Raw genomic sequence first — 24911 nt, forward strand, 5'->3', positions numbered from 1 at the left:
CGCCGCGGCCCTGGGTACATCACATTCCATCAGCCCAATCCCCATCCCATGCACAGCACCCACAAAGTGACGCCAGCAGAATCTGTCTCTTGTGTTGTGGTTGACGATACGGATGACGGTCACTGGACGCATCTCATCCCCCTTCCGCATCCCAGTGGCATCCCAGTGGCATCTGGTGGCATCCAATGTGATGCATTGGCGATGTTGGTCCAATCGACAGCGTTTGCCTCGTTTTCGAGAAGTACGTACCTCTCTCTCTACCTCAATGGAGGTACGTAAGATAGGTACATTGTTACCTCCAGTCATCACTGAATAGGCGTTGGAGAACCCCCCACACTACCTAAGGTACCTAGCTAGACCGCCATCAGCGCCGGTTTCCTTCCATCATCCGCTGGCAAACCAGACGCTAGTGAGGGTTAAGTGCTGGCATCCACTGAAGAGTTGCTCTGTATAGGTCCGTACAGATAGCATTCTGCCCGGTGAGCGAGATGAAGTGGTCCACGACTCCACGACGCTGCGGCTGTTCTACTGTATGAGTCCCTGTGTCTCATTTTCTACTTGTACAACTTCCAAGTTCCCCAAAGTCACAGATCCCCAGCTTCGATCCCCACTTTTGGCCGAGTTCAGCTTTGACGAATCACAGCTCGCCCACGCAGCTCCAGAAGAAGACTAGCGTCGCAGGGCGGAGCTCGATTGGCTACGGCTTGTTCCCGCAAAGTGAGGCTGCCGCCCCGCCGGCTCCGACGATTGGCTCTTTGCGTTCGGGGGAAAGAGAGGAGGGACGTACCGGTCCCTTTCCTCTTCCTCCTCTTCCTGAGTCCTCGTCTTCCTCCTCCACCAACTGTGCAAGTTCATCACCATCCATCCATGGAGCTCGGCGGCATGGCCACTCCCTACACGGCCAGTCTGAGTCTCGTCTCGTCTCATCTGCCCAGGTGTGCCAGACCTCCTCCTCCACTCGAACGAACTCTCTCGCTCGTGACCGACCCGTTCCTGGGACCAAGGAACGTGCAAGTGCCAGTTCCCTTTCTCCAGTCTCCATCATCACGGCATCGCCCTCACCTAGCGTCATCTCCTTCATCTCGCAACTCCGTCTACACAGTCACCTAATCTTGGCTACCATGATCCATCGGCATCAGATTCAGATGCCAATTTGTCAAAACGTGACGCCGCACGCGCGAACCGCAGCGGGTCCCTTTTCACGTCCCCATTCTCATGGCCCATGGAATCTGGAATTTCCAATATCTGGGAACATCACGAAAGAATTGACCAGCCAAGCCAAACATTTCAAGTCTCCATACCAAATCCCACCCCCAAAAGAAGCTTGGGATCGTCCCGCACCACATCTCGCAACAGCTCCGCCTCGAGGGATCATCGCTGTTGATCCTCTTCGGCTACTTCCAGCTGCTTGAGCTGAATTGGGCCCCAAGGCTCCCGACTCTCCCACCCTTTTCCTTCCAGGGCCCCAAACCATCAGCCCGCCCACAGCATGCACCGTAACCCCCCAAGGAAGCCCCCAGCCAGAAGCTATTAGTTGGCAGAAACCCGCAAAGTCTCTCTTACCGCCGGGGGAGTCTGGGACAGAGAGATGAGGTGTCATCAACCGCGACCCTCCTTGTAGATGGACCGGTAGTCCAAGCATCTCTGCGACAATCTCCCGTCATCAGACGGCTTCTGGCATTACGGGTGGGGGGTGTCCCCGGCACGTCCGGGTCGTTCTCCCCAATTCCCCCCCTACCGTCCCCTCACCATCCCAATCCCAAGGTTTGGTGTATTGTTTCCGTCTCTCACCTTTCCCAGTTGGATGGCAGCTTTTGAACGCTGGAGAATGGAGTTGCCCAGAACCAGTTGCCAGAGGCTCTAGTGTGTTGCAGATCTGCACTCCGTTTGTCGAACCCTCACCAAACTCTGTTCTCTATCTCGTCAGTACGGATACAAGCGGCGCCCGTTGCACCCTGCACAACTGCGCGCGAGTCGCGACTCAGGGCCAGCCAGCGAGATACCTGTTTATGACAGTCGCAGAGCAAAGGACTGACCGCAGTTTGCAACGGATTAGGTACGAATACTGACACGATACGACAATGCACAGGTGGGTTATTTCCTTGTATCTCATCTTCCCCCACGATGCCGATGTTTCCCATCTCGCTTTCGCCGTCGCTTCTACGGAGTAGACTGTCTCACGAATACAACGCTACGACCTAACTGAGTACGGGAGTATGGCGGCGGTGACCCTTCATTATCGCCGAAACTGCGCTTACCGCCAAGGATCATCAAAATCATCAATCTTATTAGCGATTTCACCTTGACTCTCTTTGGAAAGAAAGCAACGAAAAACTCTATGGATCTCAATTGTACGGATAAAGCCATCGGCCCTTTGCGTGCAACACCAGCAGAACTCAATCCTCGTAGTGGAATGGCGCCAACTTCTGCCACTCTTGGCACGGCATGACTTCCAAAGTTCCAAGACTCAGATCCAAATCTGTTTGCCAAAGTTCCATCGCAAGTTCCTCAAAGTTCCCTTCCGCCAAGCAACGAAGCTCATCAGTCGTTTCTTCTGTGCGGCGGCTGTGCCAGACACAAGAGGAAGAAAAAAATGACATGACACCAAAAGTCCAAGCAAACATCCGCATGGCATGGCACTCGCATGGCCTGTCTTGCAACGCCTACTTGATATCTCAAATCAGTACCCACTGCCGAGTGGGCTGAATTATCGTGTGTCTTGAACAGCTTCTGGCATGACACGGCCCATTTCGGTGAGATTCGAGAGAACTAAGAGAGGGGTAACACCATCAATGTCCTACCTTACCAAACCATCCATCCATCCAACCATTCACACGGGAGGGGACAGATACACAAGACACACGGAGTAGTCCCTGGGAAACCTGAATAGCCTACCGCCGCTAGGACTTCTGCTTTCCTTAACCGTCTGCCGTCATCCAATCCGGGACGGCATGAAGACGCGCCTTGGCTTTAACTGCCCAGGGAGCAGATTCATGCCTTCTTTCCCTCAGTAGGCTGCGTCCGAGAGCGAACTGTCAATGGTGAGTTTCTGGAAAGTCTGTAGCCGTACCGTACAGCGTCCCTTTTGGATCGCCGAATGGGCATCCGTGCTCTACTCGGCCCCGAGCCGCATCGCATCGCATCGCATCGCAGTGATACCACAACCACCCGCATCCGCATGGCGTAGCGTATCGGCGTGCCGCCTACTCACTCACAGACGATACGGATACCACACACATTGATACACACACAATATCTTTGCTGCGTGGTACTTTACCGCACTGCGGCGCAGCGCCGGCTTCTGATAGGAGCTGTGTTGGATTCCTTTGTTGATGATCTGTTTCGCTTTCTCTTTCCCACCCCGGGCGGTCGCGGCTGACTGGGTCATGTAAGTCGAGCCTGCAGGAGGAGTGTTGCCTGGTAGCCTGCCGCGATGTTTGGCCTCCTCCGATCACGCGCGGCACGGACGATGCTGTCGGTTCTGCGTGCTGCGGTCAGCATTTTACCTTGAGCAACCAACGAATTAGTCGTCGAGGAGGGGTATTGGTGTGGCGGCAGCGGGCGGGGGAAAAGTACGTTGCGGGATCTGCGCGTGTTGGTCGTTCTCCAGACCGGCGACGGTATATCTGCGCGCGAGGGGCGGGCTTGTCGCCGATACCGCGGCGACAATGTATTTTCTAGTGACAGAAAGATGCCTTCAATATACTTGACAGTGCGGGTTTGAACTTGGATGATGTTGAGCCTCAGTGACACGCCATGATAGTCGCCGCCTTTAGTTACGTCTTTACAGCCCGATGGCGTAAAGCGTGATACTGTTCGCCATGAGTAGGAGTCTCCTAGATGCCAATTGTAAAGTCACAATCCAGAGTCTTACCTATGGGAGTCTTCACTGCGATTTCAACGCCACTGGAGGCAATCTGGCGTCTTACAGTCCTCATGCTTCGTCGGGACGGGCCTTCCTGTGGCTGTAAACCTAGGTATACTTTGACGTGAAGACCCGGAAACTTTACTCGCTATTACCGAATCTAGGTATGTGGTGCGTATATCGTCAATAGTATATAGTCTTTGCAATAAGATGACTGTTATGCACCAAAGACGCTTGCACTCGATCAGTGGAATCTCGGCCATTTGTGTTACTCAGGCCAAGGCCCCTAGGCAATGATCTCCGGATTCCCGTGATATCTAAAAGCAACAGTGAGTTTACGACTCGAGCCCCGTTGACTGAAAGATGACACCCATGTGATATCCAAGTTCCGGCCAAATAGCATCTGCCTCGTTGGTTCTGAAGACGGTGGCTGTGAATATCGCGCTGCAAGGCGGCGTGGTTCGCCAGCTTCCCTTAGCGAACCATGCCAAGAAAGGGCACTCTGCACTGCCTTTTCACTGCAATTTTAACTCTTCTCGAGTGAGCTCGACTCCTAAGCGTATTGAAATCTCAATGGTTCCATCTAACCTCGCTACCTGTGACTAAGGTAGGTAATGAGGTTCGCGAGATCTTACCTGGCCAGAAACGAACATGCGTACCGCCCCCGGAAGCTGAATCCACCCAGAAAGTTCTGACATCGACTCATCAAAGATCATCAACACCCAGATGGCTCTTCTTGCAACCTCGAACTCAGAGTCTGGGCGTCCGGTACGGCCTTGAGGAGTTATATTCCAGATAATGATGCAACTTCTCAATTGCGCATGCTGAATCCTAGTAGACTGGCAGTGCAGTAGGTGCAACTATGTGGAATGTTAATTCCATTTACAGCAAGAATTATAGAGCTGAATTTCTTTGTAACCGTTGCATAACTCATTCTGTGCAGATACAATCGCAGTAATTGGCATTCCATAAGGTACCTTAGTCCTCAAGGTGGTTGTTCTTGACGTCCAATGATATCGTCGTGGCACGTGACCGCCTTCGTTATCGGAGCATCCCCACCGGCAAAACACCGGCGATCTTATCTGGGCGGGACCCTGCTGTAGATGACACCTGTGAGCTACGGAACCACGGTAGCCAATGCGCGGCGCGATTGTCTAAGCAGCTTCAAGGTGGCCACACGAGCAACGGGCACCTCACCACCACAACTTTCAATTTCTCTGCATGTGAGCGAACCTTCATTCACACGGCACGATGCGCCGTTTCAATCTACTTTTGCTGGCCACGGCTCAGCTGTGCGGGGCTCGTCATCCTGGCTTCAGTATACACGATGACCTCGTGGCATATCCCCAGGTTCGTCCGATCCCAAGGAGTTCTATGGAAGCTCTGGCGGGCAAACTGACAATGAGTGCAACTACAGTACGAGATAGTCTTTTCGGAATCCTACATACTAGAACACGAAGCGCAGGCGTTACTGGACCGCACAAACCCGCATTCTGCCTACTCGGCCGAGTTCTCGACAGCTTCCGACGTCTCCCAGAACGTCCGAGAGGCCACCGACGCCGACAATGGCCGTTCCTCTGAGGTCTTTGAGCGATACGAGCTCATGAACACGGCTGACTTGAAGTACCTCTGCTCGATACCCATCTTGGAGCCCCAGACTCCCGAAAACCACACGGCGACGGAGCTCGCGAAGCAGGAAGAGGCACGCGAGCTGGCAAAGGCCTCGGCGCACGGCTGGGAGCTGCTGGACGAGCTAGATGGCAACTGTCTGTACTTCATGTCCGGCTGGTGGAGCTACAGCTTCTGCTACAACCGCGAGATTACCCAGTTCCACGCCCTCCCGACGGTCCCCAACGGGCAGCCGCCCGTCCGCGACCCCCACACAGCCGAGTACGTCCTCGGCAGGGTACAGAAGTCGCCTAGCCAGCGACAAGGCCAGGAGCAGCAGCATCAGCAGACGACAAAGTCGGGAGACCCTCCCGCTAACACGGATCTGCAGATTAAGGGAGACCAGCGGTATCTCGTGCAAAAGATGGAAGGCGGCACCGTCTGCGACCTGACGGGCCGCGACCGGACGATCGAGGTGCAGTACCACTGTGTGCCGGGCATGAAGGGAGACCGCATCGGTTGGATCAAGGAGGTCACCACATGCGCCTACCTCATGGTCGTCAACACGCCGCGCCTGTGCGACGACGTCGCCTTCCTCCCGCCGAGGGCCACGAGCGCGAACCCAATTAGCTGCCAGCTCATCCTCCCCTCCGACGATCCCGCCGCTCAGGCAGAGTGGCATCGTCGGAAGACGTTGGAAGCCGAGGAATCTATGGTTGGCAAGCAGGAGGGCGCTGCCGCAACGGATGAGGAAGAGGCGGCAGAACTCCTGAAGCAGGCCCAGCAAGACCCTAACGTCAGAGACAAGGCCCAAAAGGGAGTCAACGTGGGCGGCGTCATTGTTGGTGCGCGAAACGTGCTCGGCGATGCGGACGAGGAGGGCAAGCCACCGACGAAGCTCTCGCCGCCGCGCAGCTACCTGCCCGGACGCGGTCACGGCCCGCTGGTGGAAATCATTGCCAGCGCCAAGAGCAAAGCCGAGGGTGGCGCCACGGAGATGCTCGACGACGACGAGCTCAAGAAGCTGGACTTGAGTCCTGAGCTCGTCGAGGAAATGCGGGCTGAGCTGGAGCGGATCGCTGGCGACAAGGGATGGAAGCTCGAGGTGGTGGAGCAGCCGGGTGCGCAGAGAGAGATCCAGGGCATTGTTGATCACGGCTCTGACGGCGAGGATGGCGAGGAGGCCAAGGGAAAGAGGAAGAAGAAGGTTGTAGAGGGTGAGAAGAAGACGCAGCAAAAGGGTCAGAAGCAAGAGAAGCAGGATCAACAGCAAGAGGGCAGCGAAGAGCAGTTCTTCAAGGAGGAGCTGTAATGATGCCCTCCCCTGATTTGATGGCCTAGCATTGGCGTTTGGAATGTTTCTTGTATTGATATGCTGAATGATACAGAGGGCCGTACGTTGGCCCCCATGCTTTCGAGAGTCTCTTTAACTGCACACGTGTTTCTCTACGGCCGACTACTTGCCTTTGTAATGTCACGAATGCGTCGACAAATCCAAGGTACCCTTTCAATTCCCCTTTTCGCTCGGTTCTCAGGAGTGTTCAGTTATGGAAATGGCTCGGTTCTCAGAACGGTTCGGTCCTAAGACTCTTCGGTTTTCAGGCTGTTCGGCTTTGAAGCCTTCGGTTCTCAAACCGGCAGACTATTCCGGTGCTCAATCTAATAGGAGACTGTATTGGTGAAGGCTTAAACCACTCTGCTTCCTCGGGCAGCAATCGGACTTGTCGGAAACTATACGATCGGTGGCATCAATTTGCAACATGGCATCATGCGGGTTCAACCCCGAGATGATAGTCATTCAACGGGCGTCGAGTACGAATCACTGACGAGGCGGGCGAATGTTGATTTCTTCTTTCGATCTAATGGCCACGTCGGACTTGGAAGCAATTCGATGTCACACCCGGACTCGGTATCCCGATCAACCCAACGGGATCCCGAAACGGCAATGTTTTGGACCACTTCTTGGTTAGCTACACTCGACTGGATCCACAATAGCTGGACTGCTATGATCTTCAGGGTCATGGTGTCGACTGCCGTCTCTCACGGATCTCAACGAGGTCTAATTCGATCGTAGTCTAGGCCATTATCTCGATGCTTTGTTGTTGTGAGGAACTGGCAGGGATGTTGGCAACGTCACTCCATATAGTTCATATGAAGCAGCCTCGTGTGAGACAATACCTACCTGCATTAATTACTGGAGACCGAGGAATGTAACGGTCAAATGCATCTTGTTGAGCTGTTAAATGTTCTTTTCCACGATCAACCCTACAGAACACAAATAAACGAGCCAAACCCTCGGTGCCAACATCCATGACATTCGAACTCCGCTCTGTCCTCTCTGCGGAGACTAACGTTCTTGTCCTGTCTCGAGCAACGCCGAGACTTCTGCCCATAGCAATGCTTGGCTTTTCAGATAATCTGATTACTCGAGACCCCGCGGCTTCCATGGCATGGACGTCCGCGGTACGACGTGATTACATTCCCGCCGGACTACCACCGTGACCGGACTGGAGTTATTCATTCGGAAAGTCACGTCCGGGACCTGCCGGGTTTCCTGGAGTTCATAGCAATTGCCAATCGAAAGCTCTTGCCTTGACTATTGAAGTTGACAGAGGAAGGTGGGAGGTAGTAACGGGAGGTGCCCCTTTGCTAGGTAGGAAGGCACCATCCGATAATGGCAGGACGGGGCATCCCACTTGCCGGGCCGGAGGGCGGCAACGGCATCACCTCCTTCCGAGACGTGGGAGGAAGGCACCCCCGCCGAGGCGTGACCTGCCCTTTGCTCCGTCCAGAGGAAGGTACGCACACACGTGCTCACTGCTTGCTCAGCTTGTCGGTGTGAGTGAGGCAGGCACCGGTAGCCGGACATCACAACCTCTCCTGCCGACGCCGTAAACGTTGACAAATAGTACATGGGCGTTGAGGCAGAATATCTGCGATCTGCACATCTCTGACTTTTCTCTCTTCATTCCCAATCTCGGTTCAAATTTCAGTCGTGATCCATCGCCATGGCTAGCCCGCCCCCCGTCGTAAACTCCCTCAGATTCCCTCAGACTCCCTCAGCCCTCTTCCCCGGTATCCGGGACTGGCTCCGGGAAAAAAGCTGCCACTCGAATATTCTCAACCGACCCAATCCAACCCTGATGGAGAGTTTTCTTTGTTTTGATGAGGCAGAGAATCCGGAGGAGGCGGAGTTACATGGTAAGTGATTGGAACACGTATGCTTCCTTGGGCCTTGGCTCCAGAGTCCCTTCATCATCTACCTGCCTGGGCAGTTCAGGCTGTTAAGCTGTCTGTCGCAGATTAGACTTCTAACGATCATATCGCCAGTGCCCTGAGTACGAGGGGACCTGTGCAAGCTAGCAACGTCAAATGCCCACACTGCATACGACATGTCGTTTTCGCCTTGACCTCTCGTCGCCCGTCGCATTGCCTGCCGCCCCCCGTGCACTACCTTACCGCTTGGCAGCCACTAAGTTCTTGATCCTTGGCGGGCAGGCAGTGCTTAGCGTCTTCGAGCTTCTCTCTATCAACCGCAGCTAGGGCCTATAGTAGACACGATACGACCCGACAACACAACTCAACTCGGAGAGAGAGAAAATATTCAGACTTTGAGGAGTCGACCCTGAAGTCTTGGCCTCGACTTCTACTTCTGCTATCTAGTCTATTTGGGGCCCAGCCAAGATGTCACGTCTTAAGCTTCTCCAGGATCCTGAAATGAGTTTGGAATTGATAATTCAAGGGCATAATCATTCTGCTGGGACAGGTTCTTCGGCATCGTCGGTTCAGGGGCACGCCGCACGCACATTGCACTACCAACTTCGCGGAGTCACACTTTCGGAGTCACCTACCGGCCATGATTGCAACATCAACTCAAAGTCGGCACTTGCAAGGCTCAGCAAAATGGGATCGGCACTTTTCCCCTGCGCCTGTCGTATACCTAGAAGTTTCACTAAACCACCCGACTGCCGATTCGCCATCGTCTCTGGGTGCGGGCCGTGGGCTGCTGCTGCTGCTGCTGAGTCCTCATCAATTGAGTTGAATCGATGATCGAAGCTCGTTGTTCTGACCTCGACCTACCTACCATCTCGGACATGGACTTCCATTCGGCATCCGAAGCAATACTCGGATTTGTTGTTGTAGCCTTGTAGGACTCAATACAGCTTCGAAATACTATTGCTTGTCAGGGATGGCTTGCCATCACCATATGGTTTCGGGAGCCATGTGTATAAGCCACGGATGCGTCGTCCGAAGGTCGGGCTGTTCAATTGTTCAACCGACAAATTTATCCACTCGACCCAAGGCCCTGGCACGCCCCTCGAAATGCAACCTCTTGGTAAGGAGGGATATTGCAGACAAGGTGAATGTGGATGTGAGTGGAGGACACATTGGGCGGCAGCGCCCGTTGACAAAGTTTATGCTCCGATTGAGCTAGTCTAGGCGATATTGCCAGCTGGAAGAAGAGATTTCCGGCTGCCCATTGTTCATGACAACTTCGACTGGGCAGCAGCATAGAGAGTTCCAGCCAAGTGGATAGAACGACAAAGCGTCAATCCTACAACCTGCCCCTTGCAACTTGCAAGCAGAAACATCACGCCCTCGTTCCGGGTCGGCTCGGGAGCACACCGATAACCCCTTTGAACGGCGTACGTACTCGGTCGACCGGCGTTTTCGGCCGTCGTCCCTATCTCGACGTCCTCGACCAAGACTATGCGGACCAGTCAACGAAGCCGCATGCCAATTCCTCATGTTGGGCCCTGATCATCAGCTTAGGTCAAGACCGTTCAGGAGATTCTCCCCGAGTCCGGTGTCCACTTTTCTACGCTCAAGTCTCTCGGCGCCGTTGGAAGAGGAAACGCCAAGGACATCGCCGAGTCCATCATCGACACCACTGATCTTCTCGGCCTTGCTGGGAGCACGTACCAGCGGCCAGGACTCCGTACTATACTCCGTACTTGTCGAGAAAATCATCAAGTCAGTGCTTTGCCTCGCAGGGCGGATGAGGTCCGCGCGCGCCGCTCTTCACAAAGCTCCCGATCAACCGCAGGTAACCGTGAACCCGTTGGCGATATTACCTTCACAGCACCCATCGGGGACTCCGGGACTCGATATTGGTTTCGAAATAGACCCCAACTTCTTTGCAACGCTATGATACCAAGCTTTTGACACCACTGTCGTCCAAGACTGATTGACATTCGAGCTGGGCGATCCCTGCCTTGTCTTTACAGTTCGATGAGCCACCTCCGCATCATGTCAGGGGCCGTTGATATGGATGCCGCCGGCATCAGAGCAATTTCCCTGAATCGGATCGTTCTGGAATGTTCAGGACCCCGGAAACCCCTCATTTGAGCACGTACAAGATTTTGACAGCTGCAAATCGACAGGCATTGAGTCGTAGTAGACGGGGATAGATCGACGACCCTATATCGTCTACAAACCGCCTCAACCGCGCAAATTGCATCGCATGCAAGGTATATGCGTACAGTGATGATCAGGAAGCCTGCCTGGGAAGTTCCGCATTCGACTCGAGCGAGTCTTGGGCATCTGATGCAACGCGAACGCGCGCTTTTGGTTGCGGACCCCGGAGGCTCTGTCGATGGCCACGTACATTCCAACGGTGCAGCATGATGCGGCAACCCCAGACCAGACCATAACAAAGTCCCAGACATGCAGACATATCTGGACCATGAAGTGATTCAGAGGTCTCGGGGACTGGTTCCCGGAACGAGGTCGAAACGTGGCATGGCAAGCAGAGTTTGGGCACACGAGGAGAGAATTAAGCATCTTGGATCTCTGGAGCTCGAGTCGAGCTTGAGTCCCTGACGCTGGAGTCAACGCAGACGCAGCCCAGGACGCGGTTGCCCCGGGGCTCCCTGGCTCGCCGTCACGAACAAAGCTCGCACATGTGGTCCATAACGGCGGGGGTGGTGCCTGCGGTTAGCTCCGCTCGGCGGTACTCAGTGGAGGATTTTGATGGAGCTTGGCATGAGCGGGCGGATGCCGGGCACGTCTCCAGGAGCCAGACAAATGGCTCCGTTCGCAGAGGGGCCGGAATAGCGCCGCAAATCATTTTGATCCAAAATAGCTGCAGGTCCCTGGCAAACTTGGGACTGAAGAAGCTCAGGTTCAGCTGAAGCCCCAAACGAGAGAAGGGTTACCAACAAGGGGGCAACACGGACTCGAACGTCTTGGACTGACGACTTATTTGTTCCCTCGTTTCTTCTGGCCATTTGCCTTATTTTGAGCCGTTGCCTTGCCGTTCCGTTGTGCAGCTCATCCGAAGTTGATTGGCCTCGAACCCTTTTCCCCCGCACATCTCCAAGGTCATCCGTCGATTTGGTCCAAGGTCGTCATCAGATCGATCTTTCTTCTCAACTTCTTCTTTCATCAGCTGACTCACAAGACGACCACCTCACACGACCTTTACCTCAGCTCTACCACCTTACTATTACTCACCTTACCTAGTACACAGTATACCTACCTCAGTACGGATACAGAAACGGCAGCGAACCCTCCTTTTGCTCGTGGCCGCCCCTCACTCATCCTTTCCCCCCTTCTCTCTCTCTCCGCTTCTCATTCGCCTCGAACTGTCGTTTCTTTTTTCCCCGCATTTGCACAGGCAAGCCGCAAGCTGCACGCCGTACCGCACCGCACGCCGCACGCACAACGAAAGACCAGACAGGAAGACAGACAGACACTGGACGTCCAGACGAGACGAGACAAGACTGGACAGAAACTGGGCAGGTCAGGACAAGACCGGCAGCCGATCCCGACGGTCTTCGAGCAGACATCGGACACGGAGTAAAAAAACCTAAGCAGCAACCAACACCTTCATGCGCTAGCGACGATCAACAAGACAACCCCCCGACGCCATCCCACCAGCCAGCTACCGACACCTCGACTGATGAGGCGAGGACAGACGAGACGCTACCTCCGCTAGCTATTCGTACATACATTTCCTCCTCCGTACCCTACGTACCTCACCTCACAGCTAGGCCACACCTTACCGACCCTACCTTACCTTAGCTTCCTTCTCCTTCCCCTTCCCTTGCCGGTGAGGGGCTGAGGCGGCCGAGAGTGGACTGGAACTGGCTTTTTGACCGGGGGGAGGCTGGGCTGCAGCACTGTCCGAGTCGAGGCTTGTTGCTCCACGACAGTTCTGCTTCTGGCACTGCACTGCTTTTCTGCTGGACTGCGACAAATCATCACTCCACCGCGAAATCTCTCGCTCAAACTCTTTAACGGCCGTCACCCCTGTGACAAGAGTCCTGAGCCTGTCTCTGCCATCTCCCTTCTCTCGACTGTTCCCTTATTCTTATTGCGTCATGTTTTGAGTGATGGACGACACAGATTCCGCGAGAAATGCTGCGAGCAGAGCAGGCTCTGCAGAAGTGAAGGCCGAGTCACCAGGCGCGACCACTACCGCCGCCACTACCAAGAGCCAGCAGCAGCACCACCAACAACAGTCAGCGCCGCCAAAGAGGACCGTATGCGATCACTGTCGAAGGAGAAGTATGCTGTTCCACTTCTCTCACGTTACTATTATCGTCGTATCTCAATTTGCATCCCCTGCCGTCCGTCCGTCGCATTCATGAACTTTCGTGCGATTCTTCCTCTTCCCAGCAGTCTGCCGCCCGGGCAGTCCATCTGTCGGCTTCATGGTACCACCATCCCGCCTTAGCTACTGCTGCTGATGCTGATGCTGACGTTGCTTGCTGCACGTCATCACCATCTTCACATCCATCATCAAGAACTGTTCATTCCATGTCCGCAACTCACGTCTCTTGCCACGTCTTTCATTCTTTTCGTTTCTCATACGATGGAGCTCATGAGAACTAACTGGCAATAGGAATCCGTTGCGATGGCAAGTTCCCTTGTGAGCAATGTGTGCACGCTTCACTCACCTGCAAGCGCGAACATGTCCCCAAGAAAAGAGGACCGAAGCGTGGCCATGGACGGGTCATAAATGAGTTACGCGCCCGGGAGTCGTCCCAAGGAAAGCAGCAACCAAAAGTCCAGAAACCTTTCAATGCAGAAACTGCGCTCGAGAGTCCTACAGAGTATGTGCGGCGTCGATTATCAGCAGCATGCCCACCGCTGAACCTAGACAGCGTCGACATTGGGATGAGCGGTAGCGACCTCGGCGAAGCGACATCTCAACATTCGTCCAACGCGTCCGCAGCATCGACCCCGCCGAGCTTTTGGGCTGCCGTCACCTCGAACCCAGGACATAGCAATGTACCGGAGCCCAGAGGCATCTTCTCGAGCGATGAACTACGACCGAGAACGAGGAGCTATTTCCACATGATCCCCCAGCTGGTCGAGCTGTACTACGAGCACATTTACCCCATCATGCCCCTCATCTACATGCCGACCGTCCGCGAAACGATCAACCGACCCATGACGCCGAGCGAGAAGAACCTGATTTACGCCCTATGCGCCTTAACGTCGATGCACATGTCTGGTAAAAGCATCGGCGCACCTGGACCCACGTCTTGGGAAGTCGTCGGACGCTTTTTCCTCGACGAGACCATTTCGACGAGGCAGACGTACGACTTCCTCGAGGATTTGTCCCTGTCCGCCGTGATTTCGTCGTTTTACCTGAGCACATCCTTCTTTGAAATCAACCAATCGCGCAAATCGTGGTACTACCTCCGGGAAGCGTTGACCAACGCACAGGACCTAGGACTCCAGGACGATTCAACATACTACGGGCTGAGTCGCGAGGAAACGCTATGCCGACAGAGGGTCTTCTGGATTCTCTTCGTCACAGAAAGGTTAGTAACGACTGGCCGCTAGGTCACGCCAACGTATAATGCGAGGCCGCATCCGAGATACTAACGCATCCTGTGCTACATAGGTCTTTTGCGATTCTCCGCAACAAGCCAATTACGTTCAAGAGAACACCATCGCTACCAACAACACGGCAACCCTACGAAGGCCCCGATATTCATGCCGGTTTTCTGCAGCTTGTTTCATCCTACACTCCTCTGGACGAATCGTTCGTGACGGCTTGGAATGAGGGGTCTGATCCCCGCGTCAGCGCAACAACGTTTTTGGCTTTGCAAAACCTTCTCTCCCTCCCTCCCGCGTTCCTCCGCCCACATGGGCGATCATCACCACCAACCCAGCCTCATGGGCAGCTAATGGGTTCCTATGGTTCAACGTCAGCCTCGAGAGATGCCGGGGCGCCAGAGCCGACAGACATTCAGAAAGCCGATTTACTCATCACACAACAATGGCTTCGACTTATTGTGTGGCAGTCGTCGATGAGGCAAGGCCTTCTGAGCTGGACCAACCCGGCCGACTCAGGAGGTGGGGTATCTTCGGGCAGCGGTGTCGGCGGTGGGAACAGCATGTGTTTTTCGTTCCCTCTGACAGTTGCACGTGATACGGCCTCGATCTTATCAAGCTTGCCTAGCAAAGCTGTCGAGGTTCACGGAATGGGTATCATGGAGAAGATTTTCGAAATCGGAACCTGGTGCGTTAATGTCTTGGGAGCATGCGAAAGTGTTGGCTTCTCAACCGCCATGGACTTTACGTCAGGCGATATGGGTGTTCTGGGCAGCGGTCGAAAGGGGGCGAGTCTAGACCCTATCGAGTTCTTCGTGCGTACACTGAGTGCAAGCGACAACTCCCGGAAACAGTTCGCAGAGAAGCTGCTCACCGCTGCCGGCGAGAATCCAGGAAGTATGAGAACACAACTCAGTCCCGCCATGTCTGGGATGAGTTCAGCCGCCGCGGCGATGATTGCCGCAGGTCAGGCGCACCACATGATGGAGCAAGGCTGGGGACAAGTTGGACAACAAAGAGGGAGCGTTGTGGGCGAAGTCTTTGACGACAACGAAGAGAGCAATAGCAACAACCAGCAGCAGCAACAGCAGCAGCAGCAACAACAACAAAGGCTCGACCTCGGAAGCAACTCAATGCACCATCCTTCTACTATACCAAGTATGGGGTTGGGAATCGACCTTGGGTCCGACCGCTTGACGGGTGGTATGGGCGGAGTCGACATGGACGCAAGCAGTGTCGATCTTATGAGCCCATTAGGCCTGACTCGAAGCAACACCTCCGATATGGCAGCGATGGGAATGCCCGTATATGATACAGCCTGGAGCCCTAGCAGCGGTGGGACGGGGCCGCGCGAATACCCAGAACATAATCCTGGACCTTATACCAATCAACGTGAAGGGGCCCAAGGCTACCCCGATATGGGGAACGGAATGATGATGCATGATCGGATGGCAACCGGTACCGGCGGTCCCGTGGGAGGCCCCGTCGGTGGGGAGAATCCTGGTATGGACCCGCGGCAGCAGCAGCAACATCAACAGCAACAACATCAAGGGGATAATGGCGGTTATGACGGACGGAGACCGGAGGACAAGAACGGTGGATACCCAAATGGCGGCAGGGTCGGTCTATGGCTAGGGACATGAGAACCTACCTGTCAGCACGTTGATTGATCTTGACGTTGGATGGACAGGTGGATGCTCTAGGCCAGAGGAGGTCGGATGTACTCATACTTCAACACTATTGGATAGGAAAAGGGAATAGGACTGGACGGGCGTGAACTGGGAGCATCTGCACAAACGGAACTAGGAGTTTTATGTCGGCCACGGTTCATTGTCTACCGGCGGTTCTGGCGATACAGGTGTTCAAAGCTACCGTTTGCACGCTGGATGGCGTGTCGTAGCTGACCTGGGTGTTTAGTGACCCTTTTGGGTGGGTTTGGACTCGGCGGCATTCTACGCGTACATGTATATACCTCTGGTGGTGGCATTGGATGAAATGTCGCCCCAATATACCTACTGTAATCACTCTCATCTTCTCGTTAACTCAATACCCTGCGTGTGCCTCTCCGGACAGTCCCACATCCCGCTGTCAAGAGTAGGTTGCCTCCGCGAGTGTGGAGAAGTGCCGGCCGACGTGGGCCCCGGGTATTCGGCAGCAGATTGAAGGGGGTATGCGGCAGGCTGCGGGCAAAGGTTGTTAACAGGGCTCGCTCGGGCTCGGTTGCAGAAGACTTGCAAGCAGTACTACGGCGCAGTCTCCTGACTCTGGACTGTTTTGTTGTTCTCGAAGGATGCGAAACCTTGTCAAGATCTCCCCCCTCCAAGCATGAAATACGGATAGATAAGCTTTTCTCTATTTCGCTCGTCACGAGGGCAATAATTGCCGATCTGACCCCAGTTGCTCAGGTTCGGGGGCCTTTGCTTTATTTGGAAGAGAGAGACGGGAAATGCTTGTTACAACAACCTTCACACAGTCAGTCCAGTCATGGTGTAATTAGGTACCTAGTGTCCATCCTCGACCAGCGCCTTACCTGTCACGCCTGTGCGCAATGCAGCATCGTTGAAAAGCTTGGGCACGCACGTCACTTGCCTAACGGGGTAATAAGATTGCCCACATTGCAGGTTTCTGAAGACGCGGGGGGTAAGGGTATACTGGACTCGAATTGTCTTGAATCATATTGTTTTGATTTGATTCGATTTGATGATGGCGACGTCGGCGGCAGATTTGGCTTCGATGCCGCTGCAGCATACCGTCTGCGTCGCGACGGCGCGGTTACGGCTGCGGCCCGTGGAGGCGGGTGATTTGCGTGCGATTCATCAGATGAGGTTGGATTCTGAGGTTATGCGGTACATGTATGGCATCAAATATTCTTTTTTTGTTTGCGATATATCCCACCCCCATCTCATATTTATCTCATCCCATCGGATCCCCAAGATTTAAGTTTTCTTTCTGTCGGGTCATTTCTGTGGCTTCTACATGGCTTCTAGATCGTTTGATCTGACCCAAGATTAGGTCTGATCTGATCTGATGTTAATGCACTGATACCCAATATAGGCCCGGCGTCGAGACTGTGGTTGTGGCGGAGGAGAGTCGGCGGAGTATCGAGAGGGTGCGACTCATGATGAAGGAGGGCGGGTTCTCATTTGCTGTTATGCAGAGAAACCACCCGACAGATGAACAAACTGGTCGGGGTGATTTCCAGGCACTGCAGACTAGAAGCTATGCCAGTCCAGCATCTACAAAGAAAGTATGTTTTGACTTCTACAGCACCTCATTAACGTGACTTATTGCATTTTGAGAGACTAAGGATGTACCATCAGGGAATCGCACAAATTCGCCAAGAACTCGGAGACGCTTCGATGAGCACGGACGAAGACGATATAGAAGAGCACGGATATTCAGAGTGGTCAACATCCAACTCATCCGTCAGGCCGAAAGCTGTCGTACGCCCAACAAGTACGCAGGATGTGGCCAGTATAGTCAAGATTTGTTCCCGCTACAGGATCCCAATGGTACCATACGGCGCGGGTTCCAGTGTAGAGGGCAACTTTTCCTCCACACACCCCGGGGTCTGCATTGACTTATCCCTTATGGACAAGATTGTGGAGTTTCACCCAGACGACTTGGATGTGACTGTGCAGGCTGGCGTAAACTGGACTCAACTTAACGAAAGCAATGAGCTCAAGGCAAGTGGGTTGTTCTTGCCTCTCGATCCTAGCCCAACGGCACAGATTGGTGGCATGATTGCAACGAACTGTAGTGGAACCAATGCCATGAGATATGGCACGATGAAGGACTATGTTCTAAGTTTGACTGTTGTACTAGCGGACGGCTCTATCATCAAGACCAGGCGTCGGCCGCGCAAGACTTCGGCTGGTTACAACCTGAACAGCCTATTTACCGGATCCGAAGGCACACTTGGAATTATCACGGAGGCAACCCTAAAACTAGCGGTTGTACCATCTGACTACAGTGTGGCAACCGCTACATTTTTAACCGTAAAGGATGCTGCGGACGCGGCGTCCAAGATGATTCGCAAAGGCATCAACCTCGCCGCTTGCGAACTCATGGATGATGAACAGATGAAAGTCATAAACAAGAGCGGTGGAGTGGGAGGAAAGATGTGGGAAGAGTTACCGACTCTGTTTCTCAAGTTCGTGGTTCTTCACATCGATCACAGTTATTTCAAACTGACGAAGCACACTAGGTTTTCAGGTTCGCGACAAAACATCGAGGACAGTGTTCGGTTGGCAAAGAGCGTCAGTAGTTCTTCCAAGTGCCAGACATTTCTCTCTGCGAAGAAGAAAGAAGACATGGACTCTTTGTGGTCCGCTCGCAAACAAGCTCTTTGGGCTTGCCTTGCTGCCCGCCCGGAGGGCACGGAAATCTGGTCTACCGATGTAGCAGTTCCAATCTCACGTATGGCACAAATGATAGGTAGTGTACAAACCGAATTCGCCTGTCCCAATTTTTGCATGCAAAGCTAACGCGTATCGAAGAGGAATCCAAAAACGATGCAATACAGATGGGCCTCTTCTCCAGCGTACTTGGCCACGTTGGTGACGGCAACTTCCATCAGATGATCATGTATGATCCGAAGAGACCATCGGACGTGGCGAACGTGAAGGGCTTCATAAATGGAATGATGCACAAAGCTTTAGAGATGGAAGGAACTGTGTCGGTAAGACGTCGGACAATTGTTGTGTCTGAACTTTGTTCAGCGCTGATACTCAAACAGGGCGAACATGGCATCGGCATTGGGAAGAAGGTATGTCGGCGCGCACTCATGGAATGCCAACGACACGTGATGAAGTGATACTAAAAGCCGCCGTAGCATTGCTTACTTGAAGAATTGGGCTCTGACACAATTGGGGTAATGAAGGCTATCAAAGGTCGCTTGGATCCTCAGTGAGTTACGCAAAGTATGAGTCGTTGCAACGCCTTTGCTGACATGAAAATCTAGCTGGCTCATGAATCCTGGCAAGATATTTGATGAATGAAGTTGGAAGTTGGCTCCTCTGAAACCATGTGTGACGTACTTAGACTCCATAGACCGCAATGAGAGATCGTTTCTTTTAGAGTCTTTCGGTCGCTGGGGTAAGTCATCTGGCTGTGACGGATAGCCAGCGTTGAAATAGTCCCATGAATCGTATTCTATCGCTCTAGCTTTCTCTGGGTAGGAATGTTTGAGGATGAGTGCTGATTTGAAGGCTTTTTCAAGGCCATTGGGACGCGTCCTTGCAACCAGCATCACACGCGAATGTTATATCCTTCTTCGCAAGCTTCGTTAGTGGTGATGCATTTTTCGCGAAGTCCTTGACGGACCTTCGATAGGAGTTTGCTAATCCGAGAATGCTTTGAAAATCCTTGACGTATACTGGTGTCGCTCAACTGAGCACTGCTGGATCCTTTCCAGATTCCATCCTGCTTCCATTGATTCCCACGATCCGGCCGAGATACTTGACCTTCTGGATGTGGAATTCGCATTTTGCGACATTGGACGCCGTGCCCCTTTGGTCGCTCCAGTACTTTCCGTATGTGTCTTTCGTGCTCTCTCAAAAGTCGCTGCAGATCAGAATGTGGTCTAGATGCCTAGACCGTACAGAGAAGATCGAGATGCTCTCTCCGAGGGTCGTTAACATAGGTAGTGGTGGAACGTTATAGACCAGCACTTTCGAGGTCAGTGGGTGGGTCCACAACCGAGGGGTACATCATTACCTACTAATCCACTAATTCACTGAGTGAGGTGAGTATAAGAAACCCCGCATCCCTCCTCCAAGCAAGTTCCTGTACTCCCAACCCATACCAGCATCATTGTATTCCTTACACGCTTTCATCCTCACATGTTGTTCCCGTCTCCATCATTGCCAGATCAGAGTTATTGATAAGAGTTGTGCAGCTCAAAATATGTCCTCCGACAGTCGAGGTAGTCTTCAATTTCAACCGCCCAACAGGGCGGCGTCTCCGCCCAGCTCAAAGATACGCAGGGCATACTTATCATGCGAGACGTGCCGCAAGCGCAAAACTCGCTGTGTTGCCAACCCTTCAGACCAGTCTCAGCCATGCCAGCGATGCGAGCTCGACGGACGAGAGTGCGTAATGCGGAGCACGAGGAACGCATCCCGCAGGCGCCCAAGACATCAGCCGCCCCGAGACCCATCAATCTCACCAGCCTCCATAGGCAACCTCAACAACGAAGCAAATGCAACCGGCTCCATCAACGTTCGTAGTGGTGGCGACTGTCCCAGTGACGTTGAGAAAGCCGCGGCTGAAGCTGGAGTGTTTCAATGTGAGCCTTCACCCATCGAGCCGTCTCCACCAGCTTCGCAGCCATCCGCACGTAGGAGGATTATCTCAGCCCATCTGCACAACACAGCCGATGACCTGGACTTACTTACGTTCACTGCTGCTAGTCAACAATGCAAGGACTATGAGGTAACGCCCCAGACGGTGACTAGCCATAGTCAAGCATCAATCGTACCCACCATGCCAAGCGGAACTGCCGACTGGGAACGGTTCGTTCTGATCAAAAGACGAATTTTAAGCAAGACCGAATTGATCGAGTATCTCGACTTCTATTTTAGTATCATATGGTCGATACGTCCTGTCGTACCTCCATTCTACCGGGATCGTGAGCGGTATGGCATCTTACCAGTCGAGGAGCCATTGCTAGTTCTTACACTCATCACGATCTCATCCCGCTACCATGTACTCTCCGGGCTCCACGGTGAGATTCGTTCAGAAAGAATACACTGGCAGACGTGGAAGATTTGTCAGCAGTATTTGCAGTCAGCTCTCTGGGGCTCATCATACACACGTACCCCTGGTGCCGTTGCATCCATGTTACTACTAATTGAATGGCATCCCAAGGCAATCAACAATACAGTCGCATTCAGCAATGACGAGGAACCTGAAAGTAATGTCACGGGATCTCAAAACTCGTTGCAAAGAGAACCGCTGGGTACACAATCGGGACAGCATACTTCGTTGACGAGCCAGCAAAGATACGGCATGGCAACGCTCCTCGAAGACCTCAATATTGTCGCTCCTGCTTATAGAAGTAATAAGATGTCATGGTAAGTGCTACATCATACCAAGTTTGAGTGTCAAACCTTTCTCTTCTTATAGTTGGCCACGGACCTTTGACATGTTGCAGGATGCTTCTCTCGAATGCCATAGCTCTGGCTCAAGAAGGCTGTTGTTTTGACTACGATCAACAAAGCACAAACAAGGAACCGCTCAAATCGACAACTCAGTCTGCCAAAGATACTTTGCGGCAGCAATGGAACCAGCTAAATTGTGTTTTCATATATTTAACCGACGAACACTTGAGCTTGCGTTTGGGGTTGCGTCCGCTTTTGCCCGAAAGCCAGCGCGAGGCAGTACGTTACCGATTCTCCACGACCTTCGCTAGCCTACTTCCCGACAGCGCTCTCTGGGAGAGCTACTACGAACTCTTTAACGAGACAAGAAGATTGCGTACACTCCTTCAGTCCCTTCGGAAACCGGGAGTATCAACACCACCTGGTGCCGACATCCTACCTGAAGTACAGCATGTAGACAGAGCGTTATCGCGTTGGAGAAGGAGCCACGAGAATCTAAAGGCAGACCAATCCGAGTTGCTGACCATATGCCTCGATCTTGAGTATCACTACATGGTCATGTATAGCTGCGCTCCAGCTGGTCACGTTCTGTACAACAATGTCTCCATGGCATTGGCTGATGACAAGAGACAGGCTCTGTCGGTACTGGATAACAAAGCAGCAGACGCCAGCCGTGACATACTCTCTATTTTCACAAGGGTTTCCAGAGCCTCACACATTACACGGTATCTCCCTGTACGGTGCTGGTTGTTCATCGTCTCCGCCAATCTTCATCTTCTGAGGGTAAGTTTCCCTCTTCTCGTCATAACCACGAAAGCTTGAATTCGCCTTCTGAGAACTGATACTGGTGAAATTCTTCTAGAGTACCTTAATTATAAATCCGCACGTGAGCGAAGCACATCAAAATGTACAGCTTTTGCGTGAATCCATCAAGTCAATGCGCGAAGGAGCTACGGATGACATTCATATGTCGGTGCGGTATGCACGCTTCCTAGACATCCTGCTCGATGCGTCTCTTTATTCCTCCTCTCGGGTACACAGCCCATCGGGAGCAGATCAAGAGGGCTTTGTCCATCAAGGGCTAGGGACGACCATAATTCCCCAAGTGAGGGATGTTCTTGATGAAGTGTCAGGTTCTCGCCAGGACACAAGCTTCATGGCAACCTCAATATTAGACGACCTAGAGATGTTCGATTTCCCTCAAAGCTTTACGGTGCATGGAGATGCGCTTCAATGGTGGAATAACTTTGGTGCTTCTTCAATGGCTGGCTGGACGGAACCATAACTGTCATCTAGAATCCCGCTCTTCTAAATAAGCCTACACTTATTAGCTTATTGGAAGGCGAACAGACGGGATTCTGGACTTTTTAATATTTACAGTTCTATAGATTGGCTAAAGATCGCAAAGTTGCTTCCTCTCGACGAAGCCGCTCTCGGCATCGAACCCGAGTACTTCACTGATCTTGTCTCTCGTAACTAGCTGGTAAACCTTGACGTGAGTCGAGCTCAATAGTGAGGGGTCTCGCGTTTTAGCTTCGTCACTATCCGTTTTTGAGTTCTTCCACGCATGCTATCGAGTGCAATGTACCGCTGTTTCGGGAACATGAAGTCATCCCTTCCTGGTTCAGGTGTCCGGCAAGTGACAATGTCTATTTCTACACGGTGGGTGCCAGCGAATATTGGACCGAAAGTCCTTCAGTCGTGGTTAATTTCGGTCCTGATTAAAATAGTTGAGTAATCTGAGTATTCTTTCTTCGTCATTCGGGTGGCCGAGGCCTTGACAAAACGTGCCTGTTACTGGATTGTCAAGGACAGCTGTGCGCACTTAGGAACTGCCTTCTTGTCATCTCAACGACGTTCGAGACACTGATTTAAACGAATCGAACGTTTCCGACTTTCTGTGAATGCCAGACCTCCTATTCTATGTATCCCAACTTTATTCATTGGCATGGGCTTCCCACAATGACGCCACGATGTTCAGGAAGTTGGGTCCACTATCGGAGCACTCACTCTAAAAGATGGCTATAGCATCATAATTACTGAACGTGATGTTGAGGAGATGGGCATCACTTTGACCAAAGAGGGGAATAGACAAGGCTCTGGATGGATTTGTAAGCTTTAAATTTCTGCCACTCGTCTGCGATGGTTACCTATCGTCCGTCATCAATGGCTTCTCACGTATCGACACCGTCGCTTTGTCTTCCTCTGGGCTGATATCCAAATCTCCCTCCCTCGACCCTCTTCTGCTTCTTATACTCATTGGAGATGTCCGTCCATCAAAGATGTAGTCCTTCCTCGCTGTCTGCCACAACGGAGAAAGTGATCCATTTGTCTGCTCAATGGCCGGAAGTGCCAGCGTCAGCCCATTGTTTCCACCATTCGTCCGGTTGTTGCTATCAGCCAGCGTGGCAGACGGTATGCTCTCGGGGCCTCGACAGTCGCAGGCGCTCATTCGAGTGAACGCCAATAGTTTGTTGAGCACGACGAATTCGACTTTGAGCTTGACGCTGTAGACGAATGGCTTGCACATTGTCTGAATCTCGAACTTGTCGCTGTATTCCAGGATAATCAGGCCTGTGTCTAGTATAAAGACAACAGCGAACAGTGAAGCCAAGTGCCGCACCATGTTTGTAACAGCCTTTGGTTTGATTGCGCTCAACGGCTTGAGGCTTTTATAGCCTTCGTACAGGAAGAGAGATGCGATGATGGTCTCCTGGATGGTGAAAACGACGAGTTCGACCTTTTCGTATATCTTGAAGGGCATTACGTATTCCTTGGGGCTAGTGTTGGCGAGGAAGAAGATTACCGTCTCCGGGATATGCATCGTGACGGCGTTGAAGATGATCATCGTTAAGATCCAGCGGATCTTTTGTTGGCTGTGAACAACCAGGTGCAACCGCGACCAAAGAACAATGGCCTGGCCTGTGACCATCGAGTACCAAGCGATCGGGATGATGATACTCGATGCGAATATCGCTTTCTGGTAGTAGCCAAAGTACCGCAGAATGAAGGCGATCACATTGATGTTGATGCCAGTATTAGATACGATCATACTCCAGAAGTATCTTCCTCGTCGGCGCTTGAAGGTCGTGAATATGGAGAAAAAGGTTTCGATCGTATTGTAGTACGCCGTCGCAGCGAATGCAATCATAACCATCGCCTGGACCTGCGAGACCGAGATGGTGCCCGTCTCTCCGGCCATCTCTCAGTCGAGAAGTCCAACTCGGTAAATCGACGGCGCCAGTAGTAGTTCGTACCTTGGGGAAGGCATTATGCAAGAGGAACACAACCGAGCGGCGGCGGCGTCATCAAGACGGGATGGAAGATGCGATGGCGCACGCAGCCTTACTGCGTAGGGTAGAATGGATACCCGCTAGTACTTAAGACGAGCGCCATTCATCTGCCAGCTGCAGACTGCACTCCCATATGCAGGTTCATGACCCCAGGTGCTGCCACAATAAGGTTTGGGAACCACCTCACGAAGAAAGCTTATATGCTGTGTGGGTGCTACCGATCCGCGTCGACAGTGAAACCAAAAAGAT

At 52.8% G+C, this 24911-nt stretch overlaps 4 protein-coding genes across 4 annotated transcripts; 3 read left to right on the forward strand and 1 right to left on the reverse strand.

The window, feature by feature from the left end:
• The first annotated feature begins 5036 nt into the window (after window positions 1–5036).
• HER10_EVM0006846 (glucosidase II beta subunit-like protein) lies at window positions 5037–6859 on the forward strand. Its single transcript, XM_035476419.1, has 2 exons — window positions 5037–5215; window positions 5283–6859. Exons 1-2 carry the CDS (start codon window positions 5117–5119, stop codon window positions 6783–6785), a joined length of 1602 nt encoding a protein of 533 aa, XP_035329537.1. The 5' UTR covers window positions 5037–5116; the 3' UTR covers window positions 6786–6859.
• Window positions 6860–11609: 4750 nt separating this feature from the next.
• On the forward strand, window positions 11610–16288 carry HER10_EVM0004540 (fungal specific transcription factor domain-containing protein). Its single transcript, XM_035482958.1, has 3 exons — window positions 11610–12985; window positions 13323–14250; window positions 14334–16288. The coding sequence occupies exons 1-3, from the start codon at window positions 12811–12813 to the stop codon at window positions 15907–15909; spliced, it is 2679 nt and encodes an 892-aa protein (XP_035329228.1). The 5' UTR covers window positions 11610–12810; the 3' UTR covers window positions 15910–16288.
• A 1501-nt stretch (window positions 16289–17789) lies between these two features.
• On the forward strand, window positions 17790–19178 carry HER10_EVM0003106 (D-lactate dehydrogenase (cytochrome); the record flags this gene model as incomplete). Its single annotated transcript, XM_035472792.1, has 5 exons — window positions 17790–18419; window positions 18474–18703; window positions 18766–18947; window positions 19005–19034; window positions 19101–19178. The coding sequence occupies exons 1-5, from the start codon at window positions 17857–17859 to the stop codon at window positions 19176–19178; spliced, it is 1083 nt and encodes a 360-aa protein (XP_035329045.1). The 5' UTR covers window positions 17790–17856.
• Window positions 19179–23515: 4337 nt separating this feature from the next.
• HER10_EVM0004339 (uncharacterized protein) lies at window positions 23516–24679 on the reverse strand (the record flags this gene model as incomplete). The annotated part of the gene is made up of 1 exon (XM_035473988.1): window positions 23516–24679. Exon 1 carries the CDS (start codon window positions 24569–24571, stop codon window positions 23516–23518), a length of 1056 nt encoding a protein of 351 aa, XP_035329208.1. The 5' UTR covers window positions 24572–24679.
• Window positions 24680–24911: the final 232 nt, after the last annotated feature.

This window comes from Colletotrichum scovillei (assembly GCF_011075155.1).
Source record: "Colletotrichum scovillei strain TJNH1 chromosome Unknown Contig00009, whole genome shotgun sequence".
NCBI classification, from domain to species: Eukaryota; Fungi; Ascomycota; class Sordariomycetes; order Glomerellales; family Glomerellaceae; genus Colletotrichum; species Colletotrichum scovillei.